Below are 15,984 nucleotides of genomic sequence, written 5' to 3' on the forward strand. Positions count from 1 at the left end.
CCACCTTTGCATTCCGGGAATGAATCCACAGTGTATAGTTCTCTTAATATGCTGAATTTGATTTGCTAGTATTTTGTTGAAGATTCTTGCATTTATGTTCTTGAGGAATACCGTTAGTTATCCCCCGCCCCCCCATTATATTCTTTGACCAGTTATTTTTTCACTTGCCCCTAACCACGTACTGTCATCATCATCATCATTATTTGTATCATTTGTCTCCCCTGTCGTAATTAAAGTTCCAAGATAGGGACTCTTGTCTGTGATGGTCACAGCTGCATCTCTAGTGACTGATTCATAGTAGGCACTCAATAAATATAAATAAAATAAATAAATATTGACCCAGGACAAGAGGCTCAGAAACAATAGAATTTAAAGGCAAAAGAAATTGTTAATCTCTCCTACAGTATTTTTAGTATCTTTGAAAAAAATATGTAATGACAAAAAAATTCATATAGTATGAATTCAGTATGCTTTTTAAAGAAACATGTAGTTTGTTTACAGCAGAATGCATTTGGAAAATTGGTCGCTGTATATGTAAGCACATTTTTATTTAATTTACCAGAAGTGCTCATATGGATGTACTGACCTTCTAATGACTGAGTTCCTCTAAGGAATGGTGGCCCACAGATTGTGAACTCCTGATGTAATTGACTCATTCCTAATCAACTTCAGATTTGCATTTAAATAGCTTCTTTTTAGCATAATTACCCAAGACAGTTTGATATAACAGAAAAAAATAACCAAAACTGCCCTTGGATTTCCAAAGAACTAAATTCATTTGACCTAGCTACTTACTACCTTTGATTTTGTTTACTTAACATCTTGGAATCTCATTTATGGCATAATGTGTGTAAATATAATTATATAAAATTATTTTGGTAATGTTATAGCTACTCAATATATATTCCTTTTCCATCTGTAATGTATTAATGCCACTGTTTTTTCAGGACTTCATCTTTCTCAATTTATTTCTCTCTTTGCTGTGATTATAGCTTTGCACAAAAAAGTGTCCTGTCATCTCTGTTCATGGGTCAGCAAAGCAAGCCATTAATTATGTTCTAGTTTTAGTTCATAGATACAGGAACCTTTTTCCATTACATATCAGTTGCCCTTCTGTTTCATGTATTTTTATTTCTTTGGGTCTTCAACATGCCAGACACATAAAATAGAGTTATTATAAAATCTTAAACCACTTAGGTAAATAGGATATAGGAGTTAGGAAGGGTGTGTTTGCATTCATCCAACAAACACTTATTAATTGCATTTAAGGAACAGGCTGATGTTAAGAAAAGGATGAATAGATTCCAGGTCACTGCTCAAAATCTAGTAGATAAAATGCCAAATATATATATAAAAAATAGTTTACATATAGTACAACTTCAGCACTGATGAGGATGTTCCTAACTTTGCCTGGGGCTCATTGTCTGAGATAAGGGATGCCTTAGAATTAACTAGATTAAGGGTTGCAGGAGAACATTCTGGGCAGAGGACATGCTGTGCTTAAAAAGCATGGAAACATTGACATGTATGTAATGACTGATAGATCAGTCTGGCCAGAGCAAAGCATATGTAAACAGAAAATGGTGGCAGGGCAGAATGAAAAGGTAGTTTGGGACTAGACAGACCCTCAATGATCTTGCATGTCATCTGGGAATTTGAAGATGTCTTAGTGATAATATAAAGCAGGCAATTAGAAATAAGGGGCAAGGGATGAGAGATTAGAGAGTTGTCAGTATATGCGTGGTAGCAGAAATGTATATAAATCTTAATGGCAGGGCATATATTTCAAACATATCCTCTGTATCCACACACTTCTGAGCTCTCTATAAATACTTGATTGGTTCTTGTTATTAAATGTGAGGTTTAGGGTGGCTTTGTATGTAGAAAAGATAACACATAGTTAATTTGATTTCTACTTTAATGCTCCCTTTATTTAAATTTATGAATTTAAAATCTAGTTCTCCTAAAATACAGATCTTACTCCAAAATAGTTTTAAAAAATGTTTAATACATATTTTAGTCAACTTCTTAAAACATTTTAAACTATAAAAATTTTGTATTTTCTCTTTAAATATTGGTTTAACAAACAAAACCTCAAATGCTTAAATAAATCTTATAAATATAATTTAAACTTATAAATGTGATTATTCTTAAGTTATATGAGTCCTCTAATACAGTATATAAGTTTAATATGACTTCAGCCTAAAACCACGGGTCTAAATCAGCTATTCAGTTCTACATTTTGAAGTTACAAGGCTGGCTTTCTAACAGGCCAAATTTTCTTAAACCATTACAAATATTTACAACATATGCATATTTATTTTGTTAACAGCTTTATTAACATATAATTTGTACACCTTAAAATTCAGCCATTTTAAGTATACAATTCACTGATTTTTATTATATGTACAGAGTTGTGCAGTCATCACCAAAATCTAAGTGTTAAATATCTCCATCACGTCAAGAAAGAAATGTACTGTCCCTTTGCAGTCATTCCCATTTTCACTCTCAGCCCTCAGAAACCACTACTTTCTGTCTCTACAGATTAGTCTTTTCTAGACAGTTCATATAAATGGAATCATATAGTATGTGACCTTTTATTTCTGGCCTTTTTTACTTAGCATAATGTTTTGAAGTTCATTCATTTTTATTGTAACAATATTCCATTATATGGATATGCTTCTGTTATAAGTTAGAAAAAGAATAGCAGAATAAACCCAAAGAAAGTAGATAATGAAACTTAGAGTAAATTAGTGAACCAGAAAACAAACGTATGATAGAGAAGGTCCAAAAAAAAAGTCAAAAGTGAATTTGGGGGGGTGGGGAAACTAAGACGACGAACCTGGTAATAATACTCAAGGAATAAAAGACCCAAATAAACAATGTTATGAAAATGAGGACTACAGATGAAGAAATTTAAAAGATAAAGGATTTATAACAGCATTATTTACAATAGCCAGAAGGTAGAAGCAACCTAAGTGTCCATTGATGTATGAATGGATAAACAAAATACAATCTGTGCATCAGTGGAATATTATTCAACCTTAAAAGGGAAGGAAATCCTGTCACATGCTGCAGGATGGATGTTCTGTAAGGATATTATGCTAAGTGAAGTAAGCCAGTCACTAAATGACTAATATGTACTCTATTCCACTTGAGAGGTAGTTGAAATAGTCACATTTGTATAGACAGAAAGTAGAATGGAGGTTGAAAGGACTGGGAGTAGAAAGAAATAGGGAGTTACTGTTTAATGGGTATAGAGCTTCAGTTTTACGAGATGAAAAATGTTCTGGAGATAGTTGATGTTGCAAACAATGTAAATATATTTAATGGTAAATCTAAAATGATTGAAATGGTAAATTTTATATTATGTATATTTTACCAGAAGTTTTAAAAAGATAAGGGAAAATACTATCAACCATCTGCCAATAATTTTGAAATTAGAGAAAAATGTAACTTGCCAAAAACTGACTCAAGAAGAAATGAAAAACTTGAATGATTCTATAACTGTGAGGTAGATTTAATAGTTAACTCTAATCAAGGAAAATAACCCAGGAATGATTTATATGTGAGTTCATCCCAACTTTTAAGGAAGAGAGTTTCCCAGTTTTCTGTCACCTCTTCTAGAAAATAGGAAAAAAGGAAATATATCTCAGGTCGTTCTAGGAGGCCAGTTGTCAAAACCGAACAGATACAAGACCAAAAAAAAAAAAAAATTACAGATCAGTTTCACTCATGGAATAGATTAGCCCTTTAGTAATAGAAAAATTCTTCATATTTTGTTTTATGCTTTTATCCTTGAATAGTTCTTTTTCTAGTATTGTTATTGCTGATATTTTACTGCTTTTTGCTTTTTTCTTATCTTTTTTTACATTTTTCTCATATCTATGCCTGCCTCTTTAGTTTCAACACATCTATGTTACTTTGAGTCTTTTATAAACTGCATATTGCTGTGCCCTACCTGACACTTTTTTCTTTTACTTAAGTTGATTCAGTTAACATTTATCATAACGTACATGTTTGATATTATTCGTGAAATTATTTTGTGTGTTTCTTGTTTAGCATGCTCGTGTTTTGTTTAGTTTTTAATTTCATTTGCTTTTATAGTTGATCTTTTTTTTGCTGTTTCTTATTTCCCCTGGTGATTTGAAATTTTTCAACTTTACTCATACATTTTAAGCAAATTTATTTTAAACCTACATTTTCTTATCAACATCAAACAGTAATAACTACTACAAATTGCTCCCTCACTTCACATACACACTTGATCTTGCATACTTAAGCATATTTTACTCTTAACTTCTTCACCCAAGATTTTATTGTAATAGTTTGGGATGTTATTCCTAAATCATTAATTTAAAAAATTATATTGTGTTCATCTATTTAAAGAATCCTTTCTTATCTGTTATATTAAACTGAACCCCTATATTAGTAACAGCTATTTATACTTAACTATTAGTTTTGCTGGTATATTGCTTACCATTATTTTTCATATGAAGTGTTTTCCATTTTTTGGAGGTTTTTGTTCTGGATCTTTTTATTATTTTTTTTTTTTTTTTTAAAGCTGAGCAGCTTTAAGTAACTCTTACTGGTACTCAGAGTATATGGCTGTCTTACTTTCCAAATCAGAGCATATCTAGTAATTTATTTTAACCATATGTATGAATAATAGATTGACTACAAAGTGTGTGTTTTTTTTCTCTCTCTCAGAATTTTGTAAACACAGCTCCATTGGCTTTTATCATTTACTGATGAAATGACTGGCAGCCTAAATCTCTTTCCTCTTATATCAAGTAAAATTAAGTAAAAATGTACCCTTATTTGGAGCTTTTAAACTTTTGTCCTTGAAATTTAGATATTTTACAGGAGAGTTTTATATGCATATATACTTTCTCCCCGAGTATTCTTCCCCAGTACTTCTCAGAACCCATTAGATATAAAGACTTGAGACAGTATTCAACATTAGGAAGTTCTCTACCACCCCACACCACCCCAGCCCCTGTATTTTTTGCTCTTTTTTGTTCTAGAAATTCTGTTTCACAGGTGTTGAATATCCTGGCCACCTCCTCATCTCTAATCGTTTTCACATGATTTCTTTGTCTTCAGATTTACTGTGGATCATGAGGACATACCTTTTTTTTTTTTTTTAATCACTAGTTTTATGTGTATTTTTCTACTTAATACCTCTATTTGATTATTTTGGCTGTTTTGTTTTTCTTTTTTTCCCCTCTCTAAACTCATATTCTCTACTCTTTTTTTCCCCCAGGGCAGCGTGCTCTTTTTTAAAAATGCTATTCCTCCCTAGTTTCAACAGAAATACTATTTATCATTTTTCTTCAACTTCTGGTGTTTTTTTCTTCATTAATTCTGTTTCACTTGGGGCTATTTTTGGCCAGATTATTGTTTCCCTTCAGTATGACTGGTCAGGTTTTTCATCAGTTCTTATGCTGGGTGATTCTGAGGGTGATAAGTGAGCCAGCAAATGAGCTCCTCACAGAGCATTGGGCCAGGAGCAGATGCTCGGGGAGAGAGGAGGACCCCTTAATGAGTGTAGTTGTCGAGCATTGGGGTGGATTGCCTACAGTAATGAGAAGAGTAGCCTGGGTTTTGCCCATCACAGGTAGAAGTTCATCCAGACTCCTTTGGTTGTATGCCACATTGAAATATCTGGAACATAAATAAAACAGGATTAATTACTTTATGTTCCCTTGGATTGTGTATAAAAGATTGTGTAATCTGCTGCTTTTTAGTTAGTCATTTTGGCACTCACTTGTAATGAAGTTAAGTATAATACTGGCAAAAGTAAAATCCTGAGTTTTAAGCAAAGAGCTCCAGGTACTAACAGTCCCCTCTTTATTAAGATATTAGTTGATGAGTGTTACTAGCAAGCACCTGTGAACTGACTGTTTTATAAAAAAAATAATACTCTACTGAACAATAGATGGAGCTCTTGCATACCAAGCAACAAGTTTTGCAAGATCCCCAAGAGCCCTTGATGTAAAAATTGCTGTTTTTCTGATATGCCCCTAGTTTTCTTTCAGCACCTCTTTGTCCCTCAAACTGATAATCTCAGTACTGTTATCTCAGAGGAGAGGTTCCCAAGATCCAGGAACCATTTTTTTCATTCCATCTGTAGTATTTTCCTTTATTTCAGAAGTACAGGCTGTTGCTTATCTTAGTTGGCTATGTATTTGATGTATTCCTATCTTGGTACTTTTCATAACCTGCTTTTCTCATTTTGGTTAGAAATAGAGTACAAATTATGATTTGGATTGAAGAGGGTAGTGTGTGAGTGTTGGATTCTGTCTTCTGTTTTTGAGAGCTACGTTATTAAAATCAGAAACTAAAAACCAGGCACAGAGGGCCCTAGTGTAAGAGGAACATTGTGGGAAACAGGAAGACCTTCCTTCCTAGCCTTCTTGGAGCTTTAAATCTCCTTGAGATAAGACAAAGACATATGGAAAGAAAAACAAAAGCAGGGTTTAGATAGCCTATGACAAATTTTATTTTTACAGAGTACTTGCATAGACAGTGCTTTTGCATGTGACAGAAAAGAGAAAACATAAGGCAGTTGACATTTATAGAGAAGAGGGGAATGATGCATGGATTCTGAGGATGAGAAAACTGGAAAACCCCATGCTCTACGAAGGCAGGCAGCATACCATGTCTGCTCACCACTGCCTGCCTACTCAGTGCCCCGCTGTCCCTGGTAGGTGATAGGCTTTCAGTTAATGTATATTGGATAAGCAAATGTCTGTTTGTGGAACAAATTGAAGAGTGCCTTGAAGGAGGTAATTTATTTGGGCAGAGGTGAAATGAAAAGGCTTGAGGAAATATTAGGAGGTAGAAGTAATGGGTGACTGAATACATTAGAATACTAACCTGGCTGAAGCTTTGAGAATTAGCAGGAAAGTTCTGAAGAATAAGGCTGTTAATGGTAGGCTGGGGTCAAATTATATAAAGTTTTGGTTGCTAGACTTAGGAGTTTGGGATTTGTTTTTTAAAACAAAGTGGGATTTTTCTAAACAGATGGCGAGATTGTCAAAGTAGTGGTTTAGGAATACAGTCTGAAGTGATTGTCTTCAGGTTGCAGTGAGGAAGAGACTGGAGGCCAGCTTGGATTCCAATTACAGTGTTGGATTGGAATTCTTTGGCCAGTAGTCATGCCCAATAAAATTATTAGTATTTTGATAGTAGTATATTACATATGGGTGCTTTTTAAGCCCTGGTGATTGAACATAATGACATAGCTGTCTCTTTCAGTATTTATTTAATTTTCCTTGGCATTTTGTTATTGATCTTCATGGCTTTTCTGTGAGATCATGGTATAAATTTTGAATACATTTGTTCTTATTTGCCTTTTGTTAATGTCAGGCATAGCACATGAGACATTCCTTGTTGCTATGCAACTACTGAATTCAATATTTAATATTAATAAAACTGAGTGACATTAATTCAGTTAACAGAGGGAAGCAAAATATAGTTTTACAGTGTCTGGTACTTGTAAGGTTTAATGTATTGTTGCAAATATGAGCAAAAGAGAAGTGACTTGTTTACAGTTACTGTTTTGATCAAAATTAGTTTTAATTAAATCTTTGCATTTATGACCACATTTTTTCTTGTTTGATTCTTTTTTATCTTTCCTTTCACCGCTTTTTGATGTGATTCAGTTTTGTTATTGATGAAGTTCTTACTCTATTTTCTTATTCTTTCAGATTCTATCATCTTTTGTAATTTTTAAAATTTTATCTCCCAAAGCTTTTATTTGCTTTTTTCTTTCGTAGTATTTTTTTTTGCTGTATTTACATTTTTCCTTTTCAAGAATTTATGCTTAGCATGCACATTTGGAATTTGTTATTATTTCATATAAACCTGTGTGAAAGTGTCTTAGATTTGCTCTTCAGTATGAGCCACCTGTAATCCCCTTTAGTTATTTGCAGTGTGTACTTGGTACTTTTCAAGATATTGAAATGCTTTCATTAATATTTGTGAAGTCAGAAATCCATTTAGGGGGTAAGAGGGATTTAGAGTTGGAGGCAGGGATTTATTTTTTTTTAAGCCAGTGTTTAATAATATCTAGTTTGCAGGGCCAACATAGACAGTATCTAGCATTTCCTTCTCATTCTTTCAACACCATTTCCCTGCCCTCAAAATCCTTAGCCCAACACTTTCTCCTCCCTAGTGTGGGGAAGAGAGGCCATAGTAATTTAGTGGACAATGTTTTAATTATAGTAGGCAAATAATAAACAGACATAGATACTTCCTATTTGCTTGTATGGATAGTTTGTTTTTGCTAATGTCCTTGGAGTAATTTTGAGGGAAAGAACAAAGGAGAGTCGAAAAACAATTGATCTTTAATAATAAATGAAAAATCTAGAATCTAGAAAATAGTATAGGAAAACCAACTCCCTAACTACAATTTAGATAATGCAAACTCTAGAGCTTACTTTATTGAAAATGATAACTTAATACTAAGGACAAAGAAATCCTTTACATTACAATGTTACTCTTATAACCAGATAAAAATACCGTTTCTAGGACCATCTTTTGTATTCTCTTACCTTCCAAACCCTTTATGGTGAGTGTATTTGTGGTTAGGAAATATCCCTGTTCATGGACCTCATGTATCTACCTGGCTAATAGTATTTTAAATTAGTGGTTCCCTCACTTTTGAACATAAAAGTTCTTTTTAACAATTAAAAAAAGTTTTAAACCCTTAAGTGTGATAGTAGATTATGTGACAAAACTCAGTGTCCCAAACTACTAGGAATTTAGTAACACTTTTTATATTTTCTTAATTATAGTAATATTCCTATGCATTTGAAGAGTAGCATGTACGCTGAATGTACAAGACATTAATTCTTTCTAAAGGTCATGCTTAAATACATATGGATTAATGGACCACTTGTAACTATTTGAGCTACTAATGAAGTCTATGACACATAGTTTGGGAACTAATCCATTATTTCTATTACGTTGTATAACGGTACAGTCTGATTCACTTCTGCATTTTTCTCACTCTTAATAACCCGTAGAAAACAGCAAGATGGCAAAGATATTTTTAATTTTTGGTTGAGTTGATTGGCAATATTTGAGGTAATAAATCAGGAAACTGTTTATTTTTCATTTTCTACTGTATACTGGTAGAATGTGATAATAGTTTAAAAATTTATGTACAAGTATATTTGAATTCTCCCTCTCTCTCTATATATATATATGTGTATGTATGTATAATTAGTTGCTCCTACTTTCATAAAGGAACCCACAAGTAGTTATTCTGGCAATATGAAATAATTACAAAGGTCTTTTCATATTAAAATGGCCTTTTTTTTTAAAGTGATATTGTCCTTGAATGTCCTTGAAAATGCTCTGAATTTGTATTGAATGTTAATCATTGACAAAAATGCAAATGCTCTTTTTAGGTTGGTCGTTGACACTTTCCTCAGCATCCCTTCAGTAATAATCTGGGGATTCTTGAAAACTGGAAGGAAACACATTGTTTTTTCATGCAACAAGATTAATAGTTAATTACAATAGGGAATATTGTTTTAATAATGGGTTTTTTTTTTCATCCTTTCAGGGTTTGAAAGTATTCTGGAAGGGCTGTTTGGACCTGCTTTATTAAAAGATCTCAGTTTATTTAAAGGTATTCAAAAATTTTTTTTGGTATTTCAAATTCTTCTTGGTGACATAAATGATACCTTGGTGTTTTAAACCTCAACCTCCTTTTTATTCACAGTTTTATGAATGGTTAAAGCTATATCCATGTAAGCATCTTTTTGTGTATAGTTGATAATGCAGATATATGTATGAACAAGGTATATTAACTAGTGAGCAGTTATTGCAAATAAGGAACCTATCTACTATTTAGTGAGGGGTGTTTTTGTTGTTGTTGTTAAAATAAGTAATATTTTTGAAATTAGCTCTTATTTGTCTTCTGAAAAATCCTCTTTTGTGACTATTAATTTGTTATTCCTACTGCTTTTGCAGACTGTGAACCCGAAAGCATTTCTGATTGGACTTTTGATGAAAATTGTCTGTTCTGTTGCTTAAGAAGAGATAAAGTAAAGGTAACCAAGAAACTTGTGAAACTTGTATGGTATTTTATAGTTTTTATTTTTCTAAAATTTGGTTATTTTGTTGGAGAACTTATAGGAAAAACAAGGTATGATTCCATATTTATTTATAAAGGATTTGCTGTTAACTCACTTTTGCAGTTTAGACTGTTTCTAGTCTGTTGATTAGCCTGTTGAGAAATCTATATCCCAACATGCATTGTTCTATTTATATAGTTCACTAGGCAGAGTAATTAACTAGTTCTCAGACTGTTGTGTTTATTTTAAATATGAAACGTATGATAATTCATGTAATGGGAGTCATTTGTACAGAAAGAACAATAAGATGGATCTGGATCAAGGAATTATTAATTCATGTAGATGTATAATGGACTGTGGTTTATTCTTTAGTGTAAGATATTTCTTTGTAATATTTGAACATGGGTAGTGTTTGTAATCAGTTGTAGAAATTGGCTGTACCTTTGGGTTTCTGTAGTTTTATTGCTTTGCATTAAACAAATAGAATTTTGGTTTAGAAACATTTCAATTGTTGGAAACTTTTATTAATAATGGTTTACTGTCTTAATGTTTCTTTTCATGGTATTTCTTTTCCCTGTTTTAAAGCTTTGGGAACATTTTGAATTCTTTTCTCTCCCTTGTACTTTCTAACTTTAAATCATTGGCCAAGTTCTATCAGTTCTTCTCTCATACTGATTTTCATGCTTTTTTTTTTCCCACAGTCATCACCATAGTTCAAATTGTTAGCATTAATTCTGGGCTACTGAAATAACATGATTGCTCTTAGTTTTCTTCAGTGTGTTAAACACTGCTTCACGAATAAAATTCTCTCCCATACTACTACCTCCCACTGACCCTCACCCCTTAGTAGTGTGGAAATGTTATTCTGTACTCAGTCTCCAGTAACTTTACCATTGTCTTCAGGATTCATCAGCCTAACGCTCAGGGTACTACCCTTCGCAGTTCAATCCACTTCTATTTCTGATGCTACCCTACTAGACTAGTCTTCTATACAGTTTTCTGTTCTGTCAGCTAAACTGGTCTGATCATTTGTAGTAAACAACATGCTTTTACCATTTGGACTACACCATTACTATACCCATTGTTCTTTATAACCTGAAATTCCCCTTGCTTTTGCTGTTAGCTTAAGCCTCTGCCGTTCTTATAAATGTCATTCATCTGTTCTTAACTGCTCTTTCAACCGTTCACGCTGTTGTAGTAAATATTATTACCAGTTATTTATCAATTAATATTCTGCCTTACTTTGTTCATCCTTTTCAATGTTTGGATCTTGTGTTCCTGACTACATTGTCAGCCTCTGAAGACTGTTAACCGTGACGTGTGCTGCTTTGACCCCTGCATGTAGCCATTCTACCATTATTTACTATTGTTGACAAGTTGCTTTAAAGTCAAAAGCCATTTTAAGAGCTTTTTTGTGTTCTTCTTCTGTGGTATCTTTATCTTGGTTAGTACATGAAAAAGTTGTTGCTTTGACTATCCAGGATGGACTGTTTTCATTGAATTAGTGAGGAAAGTGTTTTGAAATGTATTGTAACTTGAAACAGACCAGAAAATTAAGCAACTACCAGTGAAGTTAAAGTTCATTACTTTAAACTGTGTGTCTCTCTGTGTGTGCACACACACGTTACAACTATTTATTGAACAAGTTATTTAATAGGCATTTTGATAGCATAAAAGGAGCCAATGATTAATTGACTTTTTTTCAGAATAGAATTGGGAGGAAAGCCCTTCTATATGTTCAGTAATCGAGTAAAGTATATTCTTATAATAGGATTGAGTTTTCCATTGCTGTATGAGGATAAAATATTGTATGAATATTTCTAGAAGAAAATACAGAAATATCAAGGCATGGAACCATGTAGTATTTAACCGTGTAGTTCTTACTTTTTGTAGTTCTACAGTTTTTAGTTGATATTCTAATTAGAAAGAATATTTCCATTTGACAGCTCAGCTGGATCTGGGAAAGCAGTTTTTCTCCATTCGACATTTCACTACCTGTCTTTGGCATTTAGTTTTTTCAGAGGCAATCATAATGTCTATATTGGAAAATAGGGAGAGAAAGCCTAGAAAATATAAATTGTCAACTATATAGCTTCAATTGTGTTAGGTTTAAAGTGATTGTGTTGGAACTCTTTGTAGGCACTTGGAGCATCTCACTAGAGAAGGACTAGAATCTGGAAATTAAATATATCAGCTGGGTTGAGGCTTGCAGTTTAAGGCTGACTTAAGATTCCAAAAAAGAAGGAAATATCTGGAGAGTTTGGTAGCAGCCAATAGGTGGCAGTATAGAGCACAATATTGGAATCTTAAGTTTGAGGTTGGCATGATGAGATATCTCAATAATGTTTGAAAAAGCTGTTAGAAATATTGATTTGATATTTGGAAAGGAGGTGGAGGTTATGCATATTTTTTAGTTAATTTTATTTTCATTGGATACTGACTGTTAGAACAGATAAAATAGTACATTATATTTACTTTTAAAAACATCTAGGTGAGCAGGGGCGGGTAATAGCTCAAAGGTAGAGCACATGCTTAGCAGGAATGAGGTCCTGGATTCAATTCCCCAGTACCTCCATTAAAAAAATTTTTTTTTAATAAAAAATAATAAACTGAAAAATACCTAGGTGAAAAGTATGAAGTAGCATCTTTGGAAAACAGAACAGGGACTCACCTAGAGATTAGCAAAACAATTGTTCATTTACACTTCAGCATTAGAAAATATAATTTGTAAGGGAAAGGCAACTAACATTTTTTGAGCGTCTACTATGTGTCAGTTATTTTTATTTGTTCCCATTTAATGCTCAAAACAATAACCCTATAAAGTTGATTAAAAGCATGTCAGTTTTATAAATAAAGAAATGGGAGGGGTCAGAGAGACTAAGTTATGGGCAAAGTCATAGAGTTGGAATTTGATCCATGTTTTTAGAATACATGTTTTGGTAACAAAACTAGAAACATAGACATGGAAATTGGTAGAGCAAGAATTAAGTAGTACTTGCAGTTACTCAGTTTGAAAGAGAGAGAGACTAAGAGCATAAATGGACATAAGTATATTTGAAATAGCCAATCTTAGCTGTACTAGGAGTCTGTTAATGACTGACTTCCTGCCTGCCTTGCTTGCTCTCTTTCCTTCCTTTTCTGTTGGTTGGGCATGTAGGCACTCTGAAATATTTACTAAATGAGCAACTAAGAAGTCAGTATGCTCAATAAAGTTGGATAATTTAGTATTAATAGCTGACTGTTTTGAGCACCTACATCTGCCAAGCATATATACAAAGTTCTCTCTGTATTTTTCACTCATGAGGCTTTTATACTTTTCTCAGCTTCTTTTTGAAGTAATTTTAGACTTATAAAACAGTTGCAAAGATAATAAAAAGAATTCCTCTATACCCTTCATCAAGATTCCCCAGTTAACATCTCATGTAACCACAGTACAGTTATAAAAATCAGGAAATTAATATTGATACAATACTATAATCTGTAAACCTTTCAGAATTCACCAGTTATCCCAGAAATGTTATTTTCTGGTTCAGGAGTCAATCTAGCATCACACTTTGTATTTAGTTGTCATATCTCCTTATTCTCCTTTAGTCTGGAATAGTTCTGTTTTTCTTTGCCTTTCGTAACATTAACACTCTTGAAGAGTACTGGCAAATTGATTTGTAGAATGCCCCCTCAATTTAGGTTTGTCTGATGATTCCTCATGATTGAATTCAGGATATGCATTTTTGGCAGGAATTTTACAGAATTGATGATGTGTCATCCTTAGTGCACCATATTTGGGATGCACATGGTGATGTTTGTTTTGTTCAGTTGGTTAAAGTGGTGTCTGCCAGTTTTCTCTACTGTAAGATTTCTATTTTTTTCCTTTTTGTACTTAATAAGTATCTTGTGGGGATGTACTTAGAGATTTTGTAAATACCTTTTTCTCATCATGCTAGTTTCTTATTATACATTAATTTTAGTATCCATTGATGAATTTTGCTTAAAAGAATTACTCTGGTGGTATTTACCAGATGATGATTTTCTATTCCTTCTGCCTTTGTTAGTTGAAATCCTACTGTAAAGAAGAGGATTTGACTATTGAGAACCCTTTGAGGTTGGCTCCTCATCTTTTTTTTTTATTACATGTTTCTTTACTCTTTGGCACCAAAAAATGTTGCATGCGTATCTTCACTTTCGTTGTTCCAACCCTGAATTTCCCCAAGGAATCCTAGTTTCTTTTATTTGGAAAATTGTATAAGAGAAGAAGGTACTAGATGTACTCATTGGTACTAAAGCATCATTGCTCTAGGCCTCCTCTGTTGTCTGCGCTAGGATATATGTATGTTTTCTTCAATATACATACACATACATCTTCATTTCTTTCAGTATCTATTAGAAATTATCTTGTGAGGCTTTTATTAATTGCAGGATTGTGTTGATAGTATGAAGAGCTGATCCAGTAGTAATGAGAGAGTATTGGAGAGATGGGAAGAATAAAAAATTACTTTCACCAATTAATATCCCTAAAAATGGACTAATTCTAAGCAGTGAATCAATCTGGTAATGGCTGTTCTCGTACATGACTGAGATTAGAGATAGCTGTCGTAAACAGCATGGATGTTTTAGTAACTAAGGATGATGCAAGATAGGATATATAAAATGTTTATGCTCTTAAAAAGCTTATTATAAGACTGTTAGTAAGTTTAATATTTGACTAGCATATTTGGAGAATGTTTTAAGAAGTTATGACTTGAGCTACATTTTTGAAGAATACATAAATCTGGATAGGCAGAGAAAAGAGGGGCACATCCTAAGTGGAGCAGAGCATTTATTTTTGTAAGTAACTGGCAATAAGACTGGAGTCAGATCATCAATTTATTTCAGTACCCATCTACCCTCAGGAATCATGTAATTTAAATTAGTCTATCACATTGTGTTTACTCTCAACATTTCATAATTTCCTGTTTCGTGAGTATTCCTTAAATAGAAGTTCAGATACATCCTTTAAACATTTTAATTTTTATTATTATTTTAGCACATTGAAAGTTTAATAAGAGCAGGTGCTAAATCTAAGTTAGTATTTTCTCATTATATCCTACAACATGTATTTCTGTTGAATGAATTCGTTTGGGCATACTCAGCACTGCTTGATTTGACTTGTTTGTCATCTTGTCCCAGAGTACCACAACTCAATAAGTATAATAGGAATTTGGAAGAAAAACACATCAATATAGTACCTGTCTATCAGGAGTGAAAAATAAGAAAAAAATATGAGAAGTTTTAAGATTATTTATTTATGAGATTTAAATAGATACACAGTAGAGTTAAATGGATACCACAAATTAGTACATAATTAATTACTCTGTTAATTGTGCAAATCTAAATTGCGAGATCTAACCTTGTATTTCCAGAAGCGTTTTATATAGATTATTTTAAAAGATTAAGGAAAAACCACTTGACACAGTGAATCAGTGCTCATCTAAGATTAAATATCAAAGAGTTTTTTGGAGGGGACAGGGAGTGGCATGTGTGTGTGTGTGTGTTGTGTGTTTTGTATATATTTACTCCCAACCTGTGGATTTTTTTTCACCCTACAACAAACATATAGACTTGGAGAAAAACTGTTCATTGGAGATTAACTCTGCTCTGTTTAGCTTTATGTGGTCAGAGTTAACCAATATACTAATCATTAGGCAAATTTATTTATTAAATGTCTGGTTCTGTGTTAAACCAGAGAGTATATCAAAAAAGTAAAAAACTGATCCCTCCTTGCTTATGGAATCTTGGTGAGATAAATCATGGATGGCTAATGTAATTAAAGGAGATTTAAATTAGGTGTAAATCATCCATCCTGCATGCCTGAAGCTCTGCTGTAAGTAGGAAACATTGAGAGTGAAATTCCTTC

General features: G+C 32.9%; 1 protein-coding gene across 5 annotated transcripts in view; it reads left to right on the top strand.

Annotated features, from left to right (window-relative positions):
- LCOR (ligand dependent nuclear receptor corepressor) overlaps positions 1-15,984 on the top strand; it is a 102,265-nt gene that overhangs the window by 32,918 nt on the left and 53,363 nt on the right. For all 5 annotated transcript variants that reach the window (XM_031461502.2, XM_064488308.1, XM_064488309.1 and 2 more), the window contains 2 exons: positions 9,581-9,646; positions 9,991-10,070. In XM_031461502.2, the coding sequence (XP_031317362.2) occupies positions 9,581-9,646; positions 9,991-10,070 (146 nt within the window). The remainder of the gene's footprint in view (positions 1-9,580; positions 9,647-9,990; positions 10,071-15,984) is intronic.

Source organism: Camelus dromedarius, chromosome 8 (genome assembly GCF_036321535.1).
Source record: "Camelus dromedarius isolate mCamDro1 chromosome 8, mCamDro1.pat, whole genome shotgun sequence".
NCBI lineage: Eukaryota > Metazoa > Chordata > Mammalia > Artiodactyla > Camelidae > Camelus > Camelus dromedarius.